This window comes from Amblyraja radiata, chromosome 21, assembly GCF_010909765.2.
Source record: "Amblyraja radiata isolate CabotCenter1 chromosome 21, sAmbRad1.1.pri, whole genome shotgun sequence".
Taxonomy (NCBI): Eukaryota; Metazoa; Chordata; class Chondrichthyes; order Rajiformes; family Rajidae; genus Amblyraja; species Amblyraja radiata.
In genome coordinates this window covers 7,065,929-7,084,096 of record NC_045976.1, presented here as the reverse complement: position 1 = coordinate 7,084,096, position 18,168 = coordinate 7,065,929, and the positions used below count along the sequence as shown (strand labels likewise).

The 18,168-nt window shown below is 46.9% G+C and overlaps 1 protein-coding gene across 1 annotated transcript in view; it reads left to right on the top strand.

Moving 5' to 3' along the window:
• plekhg7 (pleckstrin homology and RhoGEF domain containing G7) overlaps positions 1-18,168 on the top strand; it is an 80,528-nt gene that overhangs the window by 3,698 nt on the left and 58,662 nt on the right. Inside the window, exon 2 of the mRNA XM_033039428.1 lies at positions 15,585-16,274. Coding sequence (XP_032895319.1) covers positions 15,609-16,274 — 666 coding nt within the window. The 5' untranslated portion in view covers positions 15,585-15,608. The remainder of the gene's footprint in view (positions 1-15,584; positions 16,275-18,168) is intronic.

Sequence of the window (18,168 nt, the reverse complement as noted above, 5' to 3'; positions counted from 1 at the left end):
CTGCTGCCGCGAGAGTCTCTGTGCCGAAGGGACAGACTCTCAAAGGGAGGTGGAGAGAGAGAGAGGGGAAGGAGACAGGGAGACAGTGGGGAGAGAGAGAGGGGGGTGAGAGGAGAGAGAGGGGAGAGACAGAGTGAATGGAGAGAGAGAAGAGGGAGAGGGGGGGAGAGAGAGAGGGGTGAGAGGGAAGAAAGAGGGAAGAGAGGGGGTGGAGAGGGAGGAGAGGGTAGGAGAGAATGGGCGAGAAGGGGAAGAGAGAGGGGTGGTAAAAGAGAGAGGGCAAGGGGAAGAGTGAGGTAGGAGGGAGAAATGGGGAAGAGAGGAGGACAGATGGGGGAAGAGAGGTGAGAGGAGAGACAGAGAGAGAGGGAGAGTATGTGGAGAGGGAGAGAGAGGGGGAGTATGTGGAGAGGGAGAGAGAGGGAGAGATAGAGAGGGAGGGAGAAAGAGGTTGGGGGAAGCGAGGGGGAGAGAGAGAAGAAAGAGAGGGGGAGAGAGAGAAGAAAGAGAGGGGGAGAGAGAGAAGAAAGAGAGGGGGAGAGAGAGGGGAGGGAGGAGAGAGGGGACAAGAGAGAGGGGAAGAGTAAGCCGGGAGGGAGAGAGTGAGAGGGGGAGACGGGAGCGAGAGGGGGTGAGAGGAGAGACAGAGAGAGAGGGGGAGGGGAGAGATAGAGGGGGGGAGAGAGAGAGAGAGGGGGGTTGAGAGGAGAGAGAGCAGAAGAAGGGGGGGGGAGAGAGAGAGTCTCTGTGTCGAATTTGCCCAGGTGACCGGCATGGATCAGGCTGCGGCTCGGTGCATTCTGGAGGACAACCAGTGGCTGCTGGAACTAAGTACCAAGCACTGGGTAGAAACGGTGGAAGATAGTGGACTTCAAATGGGGGTGGTTGGAGAAAGCATCCTGCTTGCCTGCTAGATTTTCACTTACTGCAACTGCAGGAAAAATGTTCCCGATGTTGGGGGCGTTCAGAACCATGGGTCACAGTTTAAGAATAAAGGGGGGGGGGGCAGTTAGGACTGAGATGAGGACAAACTTTCTTCACGTAGAGAGTTGTGAATCTGTGGAATTCTCTGCCACAGAAGGCAGTGCAGGCCAATTCACTGGATGTTTTCAAGAGAGAGTTACATTTAGTTCTTGGGGCTAACGACATCAAGGGATATGGGGGAAAAAACAGGAAAGAGGTACTGATTTTAGATGAATAGCCATGATCATATTGAATGGCAGTGCTGGTTCGAAGGGCCGAATGGCCTATTCCTGCACCTATTTTCTATGTTTCTATGCTTGAATATATGGCAATAAAACTCGATCACTTGATTTTGAAGCGTTCATGCATGGTGGTGGTATAATGTAGTCATAGAGTGATACAGTGTGAAAACTGGCCCTTCGGCCAAACTTGCCCACACCCGCCAACATGTCCCAGCTACGCCACCTGCTTTTGGTCCATACCTCCAAACCTGTCCTATCCATGTATCAGTCTAACTTTTTCTTAAATGTTGGGATGGTCCCTGCCTCAACTACCTCCTCTGGCAGCTTGTTCCATACACCCATCACCCTTTGTGTGGATAAAGTTACCCCTTAAAAAGTTACCTCTTAAAAATACTTCATACAAAAAACATTGAAATCATACTTCTACAGTGCACTAAAACATGATTTTAATACATCAAATTTCAAAAAGTTCCTACCTTTCTTCCACACCCTCTCCCCACTCGGTTGCTCCACTCCCTCACCAGGTACCCCCAAGGCCAGTGATCAGTGATCGCACAGCCTCCGCCCTTTCAAAAACGCTCCAATCCAATTTAAAGCATATATATTGCATTCAAGTGTAAGTTATAAGACTCGCTACAGTTTGCACCATATTGCACAATTTCAAGCTGAAAAATGCAAATGTTCCATACCAATGGGAGGGGGCAGGCTGTGCAGGGCTGGGGAACGATAAGGTTGGAGGCTGTGGAAGGCAGACAGTTAGAAGTGATGAGATCAGTAATGGTGTTTGAGATTAAGGCCTGGTGCTCGTCTGTGGGATCATGGAATTCTTTGTTCTTTCACTGTCTTGCCCGTGTCGAAACAAAGAATTACTGATGCTAATTTATATCAAAGAAAGTGAGTAACTTGGCGGGTCTGGAGAAAAATTATGGGTTTTATTTTTTGTTTAATTTCGACATACAGCATGGAAACAGGCTCACGCTGACCAGCAATCGTGTGTATACAATATTATCCTGCACACTAGGAACAATTCAATTAACCTAGAAACCTGCATGTCTTTGATATGTGGGAGGAAGCCAGAGCACATTGGAGAGAACCCAAGCAGTCACAGGCAGAACGTACAAACTCCGTACAGACAGCACCCGTAGTCAGAATTGAACCTGGGTCTCTAGTGCTATAAAGCAGTAGAGACGCTGTGCGGCAGCAACTCCACCACTGCACTACTGTGTCGACCAGGAGATGTTTTGGGTCTGGACCCTTCTTCAGACTAAAAGTAGGAGTCTGAGCGATGGTCGGCGTGGACCCGCTGGGCCGCAGGGCCTGTTTCCATGCTGTATCTCCAAACTAAACTAAACCTCTTCCCAGATAGTGCCACTCGCCTACATACCAGGGTATTAACCTATCCACAGGCACATCTTCAATGGAGAAAACGCACTTGGTCACAGGAGGAAGAAATAGATAGCGCCTGAGATCGAGATTGAACCTGGGTTTCTGGCACACCGTAATGTCATACAAGCTGAATATGTTGTCGGTGATGATATGGAGGGTGTGTGAACTGGTCTTGCATGGATGCCAGCAAGATTACAGGCTATTTTCCTGTCTGCCTTTGAAGCCAGTAATTTGTTGCAGCTCTTCTGAGCACCTTGAAAATGCTGGAGGAACTCAGCAGGTCAGACAGCTTCTGTGGAGGTAATGGGCAGGCGTTGCTTCAGGTCGAGACCCTTCTTCAGGCTTCCATCGCCTGTTTATACTCTCCACAGATGCTGCCGTACCTTGTGTCTCTCTTGAAGATGTACACTGTGAGGTTGTAGCCATCATCCTTTAGACTAGATACAGTACCGAAACACACTCGGGACAATATACAAATTTACCATAGCCAATTAACCTACAAATTATGTCTTTGGAGTTTGGGAGGAAACTGGAGAAAACCCACGCTGGTCACGGGGAGAAGGTACAAACTCTGTACAGACAGCACCCGTGGCCAAGATCGAACCTGGGTCTCTGGTGCTATAAAGCAGCAACTCTACCGCTGTGCCACCGTGCCATTCGTCACTCGGTTTTCCTGTACTCTCTTGAAAACAAAGATTAACTTTGACAGTCTGACCCAGGAAACAAATATCAGCGATAGGGGGAAAAAAACCCTTTGACCAAGGATAGACCATTTGGCTTTATATTGGTTGAGGAGGTGAAGAGCTGTTAATTATTGGCAGGAGAAATTTATGAGCACATTTTTAAAGTATTCTTGTGAAAAAAAATTTTTTTTTTCTTATCCCAGATTGATAATTGGCCTGTTGTTTTAATATAAATATTTGATTGACCTCTATGACATTTGGATTCTTTATTGTTAAAAACATCAATCATATGAAAGATTAACAAGCCAGGGTTACACCATGTTGCCAGCAGGCAATTAAGTTATTTTCTGAGAAAATGGAAAATATTTATTTCAAATGGAACCTGGACCATATCGTAAAACTGCAATGCATTGGGTGATGTTTTGGAGTTTTTCTTCATATGGTGAAGTGAAGCAGGTAATATTCAGTCGGCTGAACAGTGAATTCTCTGATTTTAAGTGACATCTCTCCCTACCCACTCCCTCTTTCATTTGTCTCCTACCCTTCCCACCCAATTGTGACCCATTTAAACATAGAAAATAGCTGCAGGAGGAGGCCATTCGGCCCTTCGAGCCAGCACCGCCATTCATTGTGATCATGGCTGATCGTCCCCAATCAATAACCCGTGCCTGCCTTTTCCCCATATCCCTTGATTCCACCAGCCCCAAGAGCTCTATCTAATGCCCCTGTCCCACTTAGGAAACCTGAACGGAAACCTCTGGAGACTTTGCGCCCCACCCAAGGTTTCCGTGCGGTTCCCGGAGGTTTTTGTCAGTCTCCCTACCTGCTTCCACTACCTGCAACCTCCGGGAACCGCACGGAAACCTTGGGTGGGGCGCAAAGTCTCCAGATGTTTCCGTTCAGGTTTCCTAAGTGGGGCAGGGGCATCACTCTCTCTTAAATCCATCCAGTGATTTGGCCTCCACTGCCCTATGAGGCAGAGAATTCCACAAATTCCCTGCCACAGAGGGAAGGAACTCTGTACAGACAGCACCCGTGGTCAGGATCGAATCTGGGTCCTGAACCTGGAAATTCCCTGCCACAAAGGAAGTGACTCTTTAACCAAAATCCCTGCTTCTGGATTCACATATCACCCCTCTTCTCCCTTTTGTCCCCTTTTTATGTCTAGCCATTGTCACTCATCCCCCCCCCCCCCTCCCAGTTGCAAATCAAACCCCCCTCGCCCGTCTCCACCTGTGCAGGAAGGAACACCGGATGCTGGTTTACATCGAAGATAGACACAAAATGCTGGAGTAACTCGGCGGGACAGGCAGTATCTCTGGCGAGAAGGAATTGGTGATGTTTCGGGCCGAGATTCCTCTTCAGTCAGGATAGAGGGAAACAAGTTTATTGAACTGAGACATCACCCACTCCTTCTCTCCAGAGATGCTGCCGGTCCTGCTGAGTTACTCCAGCATTTTGTCTCCATCTTCCACCTTTCCCTTGCCAGGCTCTGTCCTGTCCCCACCTCTCTTTTCCCGCTTTCTCCTCCCTACTACAATCAACCTGAAGAAGGGCGTGAAGAATTGAGGGTGGTATGGTGGTGCAGCGGTAGAGTTGTTGCCATACAGCGCCATTGACCTGGGTTCAATCCTGACTACGGGTATTATCTGTACGGAGTTTGCATGTTCTCCCTGTGACCTGCGTGGGCTTTCCCCGGGATCTCTGGTTTCCTCCCATGCTCCAAAGACGCACAGGCGTGTAGGTTGATTGGCCTTATAAAGATTGTAAATTATCCCCGGTGAGTAGGTTAGTGTGCGGGGTGATCGCTGGTCTGTGCGGACTCGAAGGGCCTGTTTCGACGCTGTATCTCTAATCTAAAGTAAAATAAAGGGTCCCAACATAAAATGCCGGTGGTTGATGCAGCTCAGCTCCATGAGAGAGACATAGAAGTGACACTCAATGATGTACAAGTATCACAGATCATTCCAAAGCCAGAATTGTCTTCCTTTCGCCACCTAGATTGAAAAGACTAGGCTTGTATTCACTGGAGTTTAGAAGGATGAGGGGGGGGTCTTATAGAAACATATAAAATTATAAAAGGACTGGACAAGCTAGATGCAGGAAAATGTTCCCAATGTTGGGCGAGTCCAGAACCAGGGGCCACAGTCTTAGAATAAAGGGGAGGCCATTTAAGACTGAGGTGAGAAAAAACTTTTTCACCCAGAGAGTTGTGAATTTGTGGAATTCCCTGCCACAGAGGGCAGTGGAGGCCAAATAACTGGATGGATTTAAGAGAGAGAGTTAGATAGAGCTCTAGGGGATAGTGGAGTCAAGGTGTATGGGGAGAAGGCAGGCACGGGTTATTGATTGGGGACGATCAGCCATGATCATTATGAATGGCGGTGCTGGCTCGAATGGCCTCCTCCTGCACCTATTTTCTATGTTTCTGTACCCCCTTGTTTCAGCTCTGTTGTACTTGATTGGCACAGTGTGCGAGACGTCTCTTTAGATATTTTGAACTGGAAGTTGTATTTGGGTGAACAAACATCCCAAGCAATTGTTCATCTGGGCGTGGGTCTTAATCTAAAGTAATTACAAGTGATAGACTTACCTTAACATTGGCGTCAGTGTGTAATCACAGGTTTGTATTAATGCCTGCCGATTGCAAAGTTGTGTGTTTAGTATTGCACATAGACTGAAGGAACTGCAGATGCTGGTTTACCCAAAGCAAAAGATACAAAGTGCTGGAGTAACTCAGCAGGTCCGGCATAATCTCTGGAGAACATGGATAGGCAACGTTTCGAGTCGGGGTGAGACTCGTCCTTGATTATGCTGCTGGCCTCTCCGAGGCAGCGTGGAGTGTAGATGGAGTCAATGGATGGGAGGTTGGTTTGTGTGATGGTCTGGGCTGCGTCCACAATTCGCTGCAATTTCTTGCGGTCTTGGGTGGAGCTGTTCCCAAACCATGCTGCGATGCATCCCGATAAAATGCTTTCTACGGCGCACCTGCAGAAACACATCTGTGGAATGTGTATAATAAAAGGTAGACAAAAATGCTGGAGAAACTCAGCGGGTGCGGCAGCATCTATGGAGCGTTTTGTCCCGAAACGTTGCCTATTTCCTTCGCTCCATAGATGCTGCCTCACCTGCTGAGTTTCTCCAGCATTTTTGTCTACCTTTGATTTTCCAGCATCTGCAGTTCCTTCTTGAACATGTGTATAATAAAACCCTGTCCATAGAACATCCACTACCCTGTACATCCACTGTGTCTACTGCTAGTGCACCTGTTGCAAAGTGTCACAATCCCTTAAGATCCCTCTGACAGCATCCCATAAACCAGCAAACTCTGGAGGTGAAAGATGTATAGCGTATGGGAACATCATCAGGCTTTAGTCCTTCTTCAAGTAAGTCACTGCCCCGAATTTAATAATTATCTCTCATTTCAGTTTAGTTCATCGTCACGTGTACCGAGGTACAGTGAAAAGCTTTTGTTGCGTGCTAACCAGTCAGCGGAAAGACTATACATGATTACAATCGAGCCGTCCAGAGTCTACAGATACATGATAAGGGAATAAAGTTTAGTGCAAGGTAAAGACTGATCAAAGATAGTCCAAGGGTCTCCAATGAGGTAGATAGTTGTTCAGGAGCACTCTCTGGTTGTGGAAGGATGATTCAGTTGCCTGATAACAGCTGGGAAGAAACTGTCTCTAAATCTGCAGGTGTGCGTTTTCACACTCCTCTACCTTTTGCCCGATGGGAGAGGGGAGAAGAGAGTGGCCAGGGTGCGACTCGTCCTTGATTATGCTGCTGGCCTTGCCGAGGCAGCGTGATGTGTAAGTGGAGTCAATGGTAGGGAGATTGGTTTGTGTGATGGTCTGGGCTGCTTTATTCATTGACTGTTGGATCGAAAGCCACATGAGATGGTGAGAAGGGCCAAAGCGACTAAATAAGGTGGTGTTACTGAGGTAAGATCGTAAGGAGCTTGATAGGATAGATGTTGAAGGTGTAAGAAAGAACTGCAGGTGGAGATTTAAATCAAAGGTAGACACAAAATGCTGGAGTAACTCAGCGGGTGAGGCAGCATCTCTGGAGAGAAGGAATGGGTGACGTTTCGGGTCGACACCCATCTTCAGTCTTGACCCGAAACGTCGCCTATTCCTTCTCTCCAGAGATGCTGCCTCACCCGCTAAGTTACTCCAGGATAGATGTTGAGATGTTTTCAATTGAGGGAGAGCCATAAACAAGGGCACATAGTGGCTGAATTGGTATTGGTTTATTACCTGCTATCCAGGCAAATCATACTATACCTCTGTGGGGCAGAAGCAGGCGGAAACAATGGGTCTTCCAGGGCAGTCCTGCTTGTAGATTTGGGGAAGGAGATGGAAGTGGACAGCACAGGGTTTGTGGAGAGAGATCACCAGAGGTGCGGAGATCAGTAATGGTGTGGGAGACGATGGCCTGGTGTTCATCTGTGAGGGTCATGGACAAGGGGTTGGTATGAGATGGTGTCTGCGAGCTGGCGCCTGGCCTCGACACGGAAGAGGCCAGCCCGCTAGACTACATCAGCATCTCCCTTGTTGATAGTTTTGTTTAGCGATACAGCGTGGAATTGCTGTCAAGAATTTTTATCATTCTTGTCAAGAATTCCAGCAACATGGATCAAGTCACCTTTTCATTTCAAATCCTGATGTCCACACAACTTCCACAGTCAAGCATTTGCAAGTATCCTAACATTTATCCATGACACCACTCTACCATGCAATGTGTCAATATCCTCCCTGAGCTGGTGTATCGAAATATAATCTGATTGCACTTAAAGGGGCTGTTCCACTTGGGCGACCTAATCCGCGAGTTCTGGCGAGTTTGCCCTTGACTCGTACTCACAGCATGGTCGACACAAGGTCGTAGGAGGTCTTTGTAACTCTCCTTCATGCTCAAGAGTAGTCCCCGTGTACTCGAGGCCTCAGCTAGGTCGCGGCGTATTTTTCAACATGTTTACTGAAAAATCCCCGCAAGTTAAAAAAAAGGTCGCCATGGAAAAAATCGATACATTTTTACTCGCAGGTTTAGTCGTAGGAGGTCGGCATGTCAGTCGTAGGTAATCGAGGGTAGCTGAAGGTAGTCGTAGATAGTCTTCATCATATTCGAAGGGAGGTCGAAGGAGGTTGTCTTCACTCTCCACTATTCGGTGTCCAATTTTCCCGAAGTTAGTCGTAGCTAGTCGTAGCTGGTCTTCAACATCGTCGAAGGAGGTCTTCAACATGTCATATTTTCAAACTCTCCTAAACTGTTATAAACTTGCCAATTAGGTCACCCAAGTGGAACAGCCCCTTAAGGCTTTTAAACTTTGAATAGCTGCTGTTCCCCTCATCGTTGAATTGCCTGATATTGAGGGTGTTTAGTTTAGAGATACAGCGCGGAAGCAGGCCCGACTGGCGATCCCCTCAAATCACACTAATGTACACAATTTACTATTATACCACACCAATTAACCTACAAACCTGTGCATCTTGAGTGTGGGAGGAAAGCGGAGAAATCCCACTCGGGTCACGGGGAGAACGTACAGGATCGAACCCGGGTCTCTGGCGTTGTAAGGCAGCAACTCTACCGCCGTTCCACCGTGTTGGAATTGTTACTGAGCGAGCGGGGGGCTGTGTGTTCAGAGGAGGTGAGATTGGAGCGGGCAAGGGGAGTGGAGAAGTCAAGGCAGTTTACTTTGTTCCGACAGTTGGAAATAAAAGGGTCTGGAGAGGATAGTGGGCCAGCAGGGGGAGTCCATCAGGAGGGGGAGGAGGAGGAATGTTGGAGATGGGGGGGAAGGGGGAGTCACTGGGAGGTGAGGTCTCCTTGCCAGAGAAATAGGCCCGGAGTCGGAGAAGATGGATATCAAACTCAACACCACGATGGCCATGGAACTTGTTGAGGTGCGGGTATAGGGGTACGAAGGTGAGGCCTCTACTGAGGACGGGCTGCTCTGCGTTGGGCAGTGGGAGGTTGGGGCTGGATGGTGGGAACTTGACGGGGGGTTTAGGGCTGGGGTCAGACCCAGTTCTGAGGTGAGGAGGGGGAGTTATGATGGGCAGGATGGGGGCTCAGAAGGGAGGGGGTGTGCGGGTGTGTTCGGGGATGGGGAGGGGGGGGGGGAAGGGGAGGAGATATGATACGTGGCATGGTTGGCAGAGGAGGAAGGGCAGCAGGACACGATAGTGTCAGTATTGGGGACCCCCAAACTCATTGGGAACTCCGTGCCCATGAAAGTCAATGCAGTCACAGGGCAAATGGGTGGAGGGGGAAGGGCAGTGGTGGACACTCGGAATGATGAAGAATGGTCCACGCATTTCACTGAACTCGGTGGAAAACCGGACTTGCCTGTAAACTGGTGGACATCCAGACATAATGCATAATGCATAATTCAATACTTGGTGCAGCAGAAGTGCAGAACGGTGGAGCAGTGGTGGAGTCGCTGCCTCACAGCGCCAGGGACCCGCACTCGATCCTGACTACATCTGTACGCAGTCTGTACATTCTCCCTGTGACCACGTGGGTTTTCTCCGGGTGCTCTGGTTTCCTCCCACACTCCAAAGACGTACAGGTTTGTTGGTTAATTGGCTTCTGTAAAATTGTAAATTGTCCCTAGTGTGTGTAGGTTAGTGTTAGTGTGCGGGGATCGCTGGTCGGTACGAGCTCAATGGGCCGAAGGGTCTGTTCCACACTGTATCTCTAAAAACTTAAACTACACATAAAACCAGTGCACTGTGCATCCGTAAAAGACCAAAACTTAATTAAATATTGATCTACAAATAAGCTTTCAATTATCTCACTGGGAGATCTCAAAACACTTCACAGTCATTGAATTTAGTTTTAGTTTAGTTTGGAGATACATTGCTGAAACAGGCCCTTCAGCCCACCAAGTCCGTGCCATCCCGCAATCCCCGTACACTAACACAGTCCTACACACCAGGGACAATTGACAATCTTTACCGAAGCCAATTAACATACAAACCTGTACGTCTTTGGAGCGTGGGAAGAAACCAGAGCACCTGAGGAAATCCCACCCAGTCACAGGGAGAACGCACAAACTCTTTTCATTCAGCACCCAAAGCCAGGAGCAAACCTGGGTTTCTGGCGCTGTGAGGCAGCAACTCTACCGCTGTGCCACCGTGCTGAAGTGTATTCACTGCGGGAATCATGGTAGTCACGTTACAGCCAGCAAGTTTAGACAGTCTAATGAAGACATTAGATTGGTTTGGGGCTACCATTGAGCAATCCCCTGCTATTTTTCAAATAGTACCATGGGTTCCTTTACTTTGCCGTAGATACACACGCAAACGCTCAGTTCCAATTTATCTGACTGCAGTTCTCCACAGACATGTTGCCTAGGTTGCAACTCTTGAGTTTTATGGAAGGACTTTAACCTTCCAACTCGGGTATGAGTCAGCAAGTGATAATAAGTTATAACACACCACACACATCTACCTCGCACCTCGCAACTTGTCAACAAAGATTAAAGATAGGACTTGAGTACAGAGTGGTGAGATAAAGGCAACACAGTGGCGCAGCGGTAGAATTGCTGCCACACAGCGTCCGTGACCCGGATTCAATCCTGACTACGGGTGCTGTCTGTAAGGAATTTGCACGTTCTCTCTGTGACTGCGTGGGTTTCCTCCGGGTGCTCCGGTTTCCTCCCACTCTGTAAAGGCGTATAGGTTTGTAGGCTAATTGGTTTCAGTAAAATTGTAAAATGTCCCTAGTGTGTAGGATAGTGCGAGTGTACGGGTGATCGCTGGTCAGCACGGACTCGGTGGGCAGAAGGGCCTGTTGACACACTGTATCCCTGAAGTCTAAATCTTCCATTGCATGTGCACAGAAACATAATTAAATTTACAAATGTCAGTTTTGGATTAATTCTTTGCACAGCTCCATACAAAAATGGCAAATTTTGTCCTCCTTGTCGAGTCCACAAACAAGATTAGAAGTTGTTCAACCAGAGCTGAACACATTTCTTGGCATCAGCATACAATGGTGTCTAACTTGTGCTTCTTATGGGTGGTGGTGGAAAGATTGGTGGAAACAGGGCCGCGACATGAACACTCTTTCCTTGACCCCAATTTTAGTCATAGAAACATAGAAAATAGGTGCAGGAGGAGGCCATTCGGCCCTTCGAGCCAGCACCGCCATTCATTGTGATCATGGCTGATCGTCCCCAATCAATAACCTGAGCCTGCCTTCTCCCCATACCCCATGACTCCACTAGCCCCTAGAGCTCTCTCTAACTCCCTCTTAAATCCATCCTGTGATTTGGCCTCCACTGCCCTCTGTGGCAGGGAATTCCACAAATTCACAACTCTGGGTGAAAAAGTTTTTTTCTCACCTCAGTCTTAAATGGCCTCCCCTTTATTCTAAGACTGTGGCCCCTGGTTCTGGACTCGCCCAACATTGGGAACATTTTTCCTGCATCTAGCTTGACCAGTCCTTTTATAATTGTATATGTTTCTATAAGACCCCCCACCCCCTCATCCTTCTAAATTCCAGTGAATACAAGCCTAGTCTTTTCAATCTTTCCTCATATGACAGTCCTGCCATCCTAGGGTGGGACTGTCCTGGGTGTTTGGGACTATAGAAGCAATCCGAGTATTTGGTTTAGATGTGTGCCAGCCTAATCTGACCATTGTACCTATTTTAAGATTAACTTTGGAATTCTAATTTAACATATGTACTCAGGACTGTGAACAGCAACTGTTTCTATTTGAATTTAAGTCTATTTCAACAACAGGCTTTCTAAGAGACACAAAGCACTGCACAACTCGGGCAGCATCTCTGAAGAAAATGGAATAGGTGACGTTTCGGGTCGGGACTCTTCGTCGGGACTCTTCCACCCCCCCCCCCCCCCCAACCCTTTTCTCTGGAGATGCTGCCTGACCCGTTGCATTACTCCAGCACTTTGTGTCTATCTTTGGTATAAACCAGCATCTGCAGTTCATTTTTTTTCTAGGTCTTATAAGAGTTCAGTTCTTTTCTTGGTTGGCCAGGTACTCAGTAAAACTGGAGAGGTGCGATTTTGGAGGGAAATAACATTGTATTCTGTGCTTTTGGGTAGTTTACAACTCAGCGGAAGGAATATTGAATTCTCCTATTTCCAGTAATTCCCCCATCACCTTGCTGTGCACCCATTCCCCCAACTATCTCCCACCAATCCCCCCACAGTTACCCTACTTCTTTCCCATCCTTCGTAAACATCTCCCATCTCGGAATTCATCTCCATTTTATCCTCTCCTTTCCTGTCCTCACTGCTCTTCCATTCATATCCCCCTTCCAGCTTTACAGTCTGCTCCTCTTACAGAGATACAAAGTGGAAACGGGCCTTTTGACCCAACTTTCCCACACCAACCAACATGTCCCATCTACACTAGTCCCACCTGCCTGTGTTTGGCCCATATCCCTCCAAACCTGTCCTATCCATGTACCTGTCTGAATGTTTCTTAAACGTTGTGATAGTCCCAGCCTCTGGCAGCTTGTTCCATACACCCACCACCCTTTGTGTAAAAAGGTTACCCCTCAGATTCCTATTCAATCTTTCCCCCCTCACCTTAAACCTATGTCCTCTGGTTCTCGATTTCCCCTATTCCTCTCATGATTTTGTGCGCTAAATTTTCTTCTCTTCTTTCCAACTTTTATACCTCCTTCTCACCTCCAGCCATTATCACTCACTCCACCTAGCTGGCAATTAAGCCCTTCCTCACCTGCATCCACCTATCACTCGCTAGGCTTTGTCCCATCCCCCCCACCTCGCATTGGTCAAGAAGGAACTGCAGATGCTGGAAAATGGAAGGTAGACAAAAATGCTGGAGAAACTCAGCGGGTGCGGCAGCAATCTATGGAGCCAAGGAAATAGGCAACGTTTTGGGCCGAAACCCTTCTTCAGTCTGATTTCCAGCTTTCTGTTCTTACTCCAATCAGTCTGAAGAAGGGTTTCAACCCAAAATGTTGCCAGTCCATCCCCCATCTCTCCCCCCCCCCCCCCCCCCCCCCCCACAGATGCTGCCTGACTTGCTGAGTTCCCCCCGCATGCCGTGCTGGGCTGAAGAGGAATTCTCATTGTTCTCCCATGATGCACACTTGCAGAGATGAAAATTGTTTAAAAACTGCCCGGTATTTTCAGCAACTTTATGGGTTTGTAACATTATGAATAGTTATCTCTGTGTTCTATCAGTGGACAACAATGGTTCAAACTTTGCAGTCAGAAGCAGACTTCAGTTGCGTAGGAAGGAGCTGCAGATGCTGGTTTACACCGAAGATAGACACAAAATCCTTATTCTCCCACACCCCTCTGACTCATTCTCCCTCATCTGGCCGTCAAGGTGGGAATGACATGGTCAACAATGCATTTAGCTCAGGGTGGCACAGTCGCGCAGAGATAGAGTTGGTGCCTTACAGCGCCAGAGACCCGGGTTCCATCCTGACTATGGGCGCTATCAGAATGGATTTTGCCGGGGCTGTGTGGATTTTCACTGAGTGCTCAGGTTTCATCCCACACTCCAAAGACATGCAGGTTTGTGGGTTAATTGGCTTAGTAAAATTGTAAATTGTCCCCTGTGTTTAGGGTAGCGCTAGTGTACGGGGTGATTTCCGGTCAACGTGGACCAAAGGGCCTGTTTCCACGCTGTATCACGTCTAAAGTCTAACTCGGCAGGTCTGGCAGTATCTCTGGTGAAAAGGAATAGGTCAGGACATCGTGTCTCTCTAGCAGACGGCTATTAATCGGTATTATCTTGGACAAGAGCAATAACCACTGTCAAAAATAATATTAGTCAATAAAGTTAAACTTAGTTCCTTTATGAGAAAAATATGGACTGATGAATGATATAATTTTGTTAACCCCTTATCAAACTGCAGTTTCTGTAGTCTGTGTTATTCCATTTCAAGATTTTGGTTCCACATTTATTATGGAAACAGGAACAAGGATTTACATCTCGTTTCCCAATAATGTTGGTGGTGTATCTCAGGTTTGGTTCTTCTGGCCTTCAGCCCAGTTTCCTTTCCTCCAAACAACCTGTGCTTGCTTAAAGGCACAAAAGTGCCTTTGCAAACAACAGCTAATCAAAAACCTGACACAAAGCAATGCAAACAATATCTGACATGACTTGAAGGAAGCCACATCGCACCTGTATGAAGTCATAGTCATATAGCATGGAAACTGACCCTTCGGCCCAACTTGCTCTATATCTGGTCTTACTGAAGCCTAATTAATTGCAATACAATACGTATTGTCATTGTATAGTCCATCGATGAACTGTACACTGCAAGGGCCAGGAAGCGAGCGGGCAAGATCACCTCTGACCCCTCTCACCCTGGCCACAAACTCTTTGAATCACTTCCCTCTGGAAGGCGACTCCGGACTGTCAAAGTTGCCACAGCCAGACATAAAAACAGTTTTTATCCACGAGTAGTTGCTCTACTCAACAGACAAAAATCTGTAGCCTCCCTTTGATCTGGTATTTTGTTGGTTCACATGCTTGATCAATGGCGTTTTATCATTAATGTCTTATTATTATTAATGTTTAGTGTTTTCTGAGTTCTTCGTAACTGTCACTGTATGTCATGTTGTTACTTGTGGGTGGAGCACCAAGGCAAATTCCTTGTATGTGAATACTTGGCCAATTTACTTACTTTAAAATACAAAGCCTCTTTCAATAAAAATTGCATACCATTTGCTGTCCCAGTTGTTTGCTGTATCTACATGTTCTTAGAGTCGTTCAGCATGAAAACAGGCCCTTCGGCCCAACTTGCTCACACCGACCAACACTAGTCCAACCTGCTCGTGTTTGGCACCTATCCCTCTAAACCTGTCCAAAACATGTTCCTTAGTTGATTTAGTTACTATGCAACAAATAGCTGGAATAAACTTCCTGAAGATTTAAGACTTGCCTCAACTTTGACCACTTTTAAAACAAGACTGAAAACTTTAATGTTTACTTTAGCTTTCAGCTAAATCTTAACTACATTGCACTTTTAACTTTTGCACTTTTTATAATGCATTTTTAATTTTGCTTTTCTTTTCTTTTAGTTCTTCTATTTTATTTCATTTTATTATTTCATTTATTGTATGACATGTCTTTATGTGAAGCACTTTGAGTCTGCCTCGTGTATGAAATGTGCTATATAAATAAATTTGCCTTGCCTTGCCTTGCCTTAAACACTGCAAAAGTACCTGCTATCCTACTATGTACTTGACCAGCAAACCTGTTTGGGCTGAAAGCTATTCTTGGTCTTATCTTCTTGACTAATGCAAAGCATGATCTGATTTAAAGTGTACATTGTTGTTTCATAGGTAAGGCTTCGCAAGTAATTCATCATGGAAGTCAGCGTGTCAAATCTGCCTTGTGGGACCTATCTGGAAACGTGGGAGCAAGAACGTGAAGCAATGAATTCAGTTGGCGATGAAAATCCTTTTGAAGGAAAGAATGGTTTGAAGGGGAGTCAAGATACCTGGAAGCAGAATGCTGAGGTGGCAACGAGTCCAATCCAAGCAGACAGCCAAGAATGCCAGCATAATGGGAAATTAGTAAATGCACAATCCTTGCCCACGTTTAAGATTTCTTTCAGCCCAGAGCTGGAGGTTTCCCGAAGTCCTTGCTTCGAGTTTGACAGATTGGCTCCTGCCAGGGTCTCTTTGTCTCCATCCCTTCGGAGAATGAGGAGAAAGATGGTGATGCCGCAACCACTGCAGGGGTTCTGCGAGTTGGGGAGGCCGCTCGAGGACAATGAAGACCCTGCGCTCTCCGGCAACCCACCGAGTTCGAGTCCGGCGAGTCCATATTGGAGCGGCCAAGGACCGCCGTGCAAAGAGACTGTCCGACAGCCGCAACAAGACGGTGCACAGTGTGTCAAAGGCCTTTTAGCTACAAGCCAGATAAACAGTGACTGTACACAGAGCACCCCTCAGACTGATACAGGCAACCCTCTGTGGGCTCGGCGAAGAGGGGACTGTCCCTTCCCTCCACTGGATAATCTTCAGCAGGTAAAATGCACTGTTACCTTATACAGGTATTGTCAAACTTTATTCCTCTATAACTCCTTTAGTTTAGAGTTGCCGTATGGAAACGGTCCCATCAGCACACCGAGTCCACGTTGACCATCGAGCACCTGTTCACACTAGTTCTATGTAAATAAGCAAAGCAAAGCAAGAATTTCATTGTCCTATCAGGAACACATGACAATACACTCACTTGAACTTGAATATTGCCCCCTAATGTGTAGGGAATGGATGTAAAAGTGGGATAACAGAGGTCAAGTAACCTACAAACCTGCATGTCTGTGGAGTGTGGGAGGAAACTCGAGCACCCGGAGAAAACCCACACAGTCACAGAGAGAACGTACAAACTCCACACAGACAGCACCCGAGGTTAGGATCGATCATGGGTGTCTGATGCAGTGAGGCAGTGGGTCTAGCAACTGTGCCACCTTCGTACAGTAAATACAGTTTTGGGGGGATTTTTCACTTCTCTACACATGCAACAGGGTTCTGGTTTCGGTACCTTACTGCTTCTTGTCTTTTATGGTTACGTTTAGGCTTTCCACATAATTTTCATGATTGGAGACAAAGTGACATCACCTGCGTGGAAGATTTTAAATGTAAACCCTGATGTTTTCTCTAGATGTTTTTCTCTACAGTGCGGAAACAGGCCCTTCGGCCCAATTTGCCCATGCCGACCAAAATGTCCCAGCTATACTAGTCCCACCTGCCTGTGTTTGGTCCATATCCCTCCAAACCTGTCCTATCCATGTACCTGTAAAACTGTTACTTAAACGTTGGGATAGTCCCAGCCTCAACTACCTCCTCTGGCAGCTTGTTCCATACACCCACCACCCTTTGTGTTCCTATTCTTGGATTCCTATTAAATCTTTTCCCCTTCACCTTGAACCCATGTCCTCTGGTCCTCGATTCCCCTTCTCTGGGCATAGAGTCATAGAGTGAATTTTTTGGCATTTTTGAGAATTTTTTTGGATTACATAGTTTTGATGTCTAACACTGCTCTCGTTCCATGGGGCTTGTTGGAGAATGTTTAGGGCTATATGCCAGACTGACTAAAGTCTTACTAAACAAAATGCTTAAATCACTTGCAACAAAGCTGAGATTTATTAATGCTGCGCAGAGCAGAGCCGTGATAGGACCTTGCTAATGATGTTGGTGGTACAGAAAAGTCGCCATTTTGTCTTTCATCTCCATACTGGTCTAAAAAAGGAATTTGCTTTGGCCAAACCCATTTTCCAGATCTTCAGGGGTTTGAGTGGATATCTTTGGGTGGCACGGTGCAGCAGCGGCAGAGTTGTTGCCCTGAAGCACCAGGGACACGGGTTTGATCCTAACTATGGGTGCTGTCTGTATGGAGTTTGTGCGTTCTCCCTGTGACCACGTGGGTTTTCTCCGGGTGCTCCGGTTTCCTCCTACACTCCAGAGATGTAAAGATTTGGAGGCTAATTGGCTTCGGTAAAATTGTAAATTGCCCCTAGTGTGTGTAGGATAGAAACATAGAAAAATAGGGGCAGGAGTAGGCCATTCGGCCCTTCGAGCCATCATTCAATATGATCATGGCTGGTCATCTAAAATCAGTACCCCGTTCCTGCTTTCTCCCCATATCCCTTGATTCCGTTAGCCCGAAGAGCTAAATCTAACTCTCTTGAATTAGCCTCCACTGCCTTCTGTGGCAGAGAATTCCACAGATTCACAACTCTTTGGGTGAAGAAGTTTTTCCTCATCTCAGTCCTAAATGGCCTATTCTTAAACTGACCCCTCTTTCTCGACTCCCCCAACATTGGGAATATTTTTCCTGCATCTAGCCTATCCAATCCTTTAAGAATGTTATGTTTCTGTAAGATCCCTTCTCATCCTTCTAAATTTCAGTGAATACAAG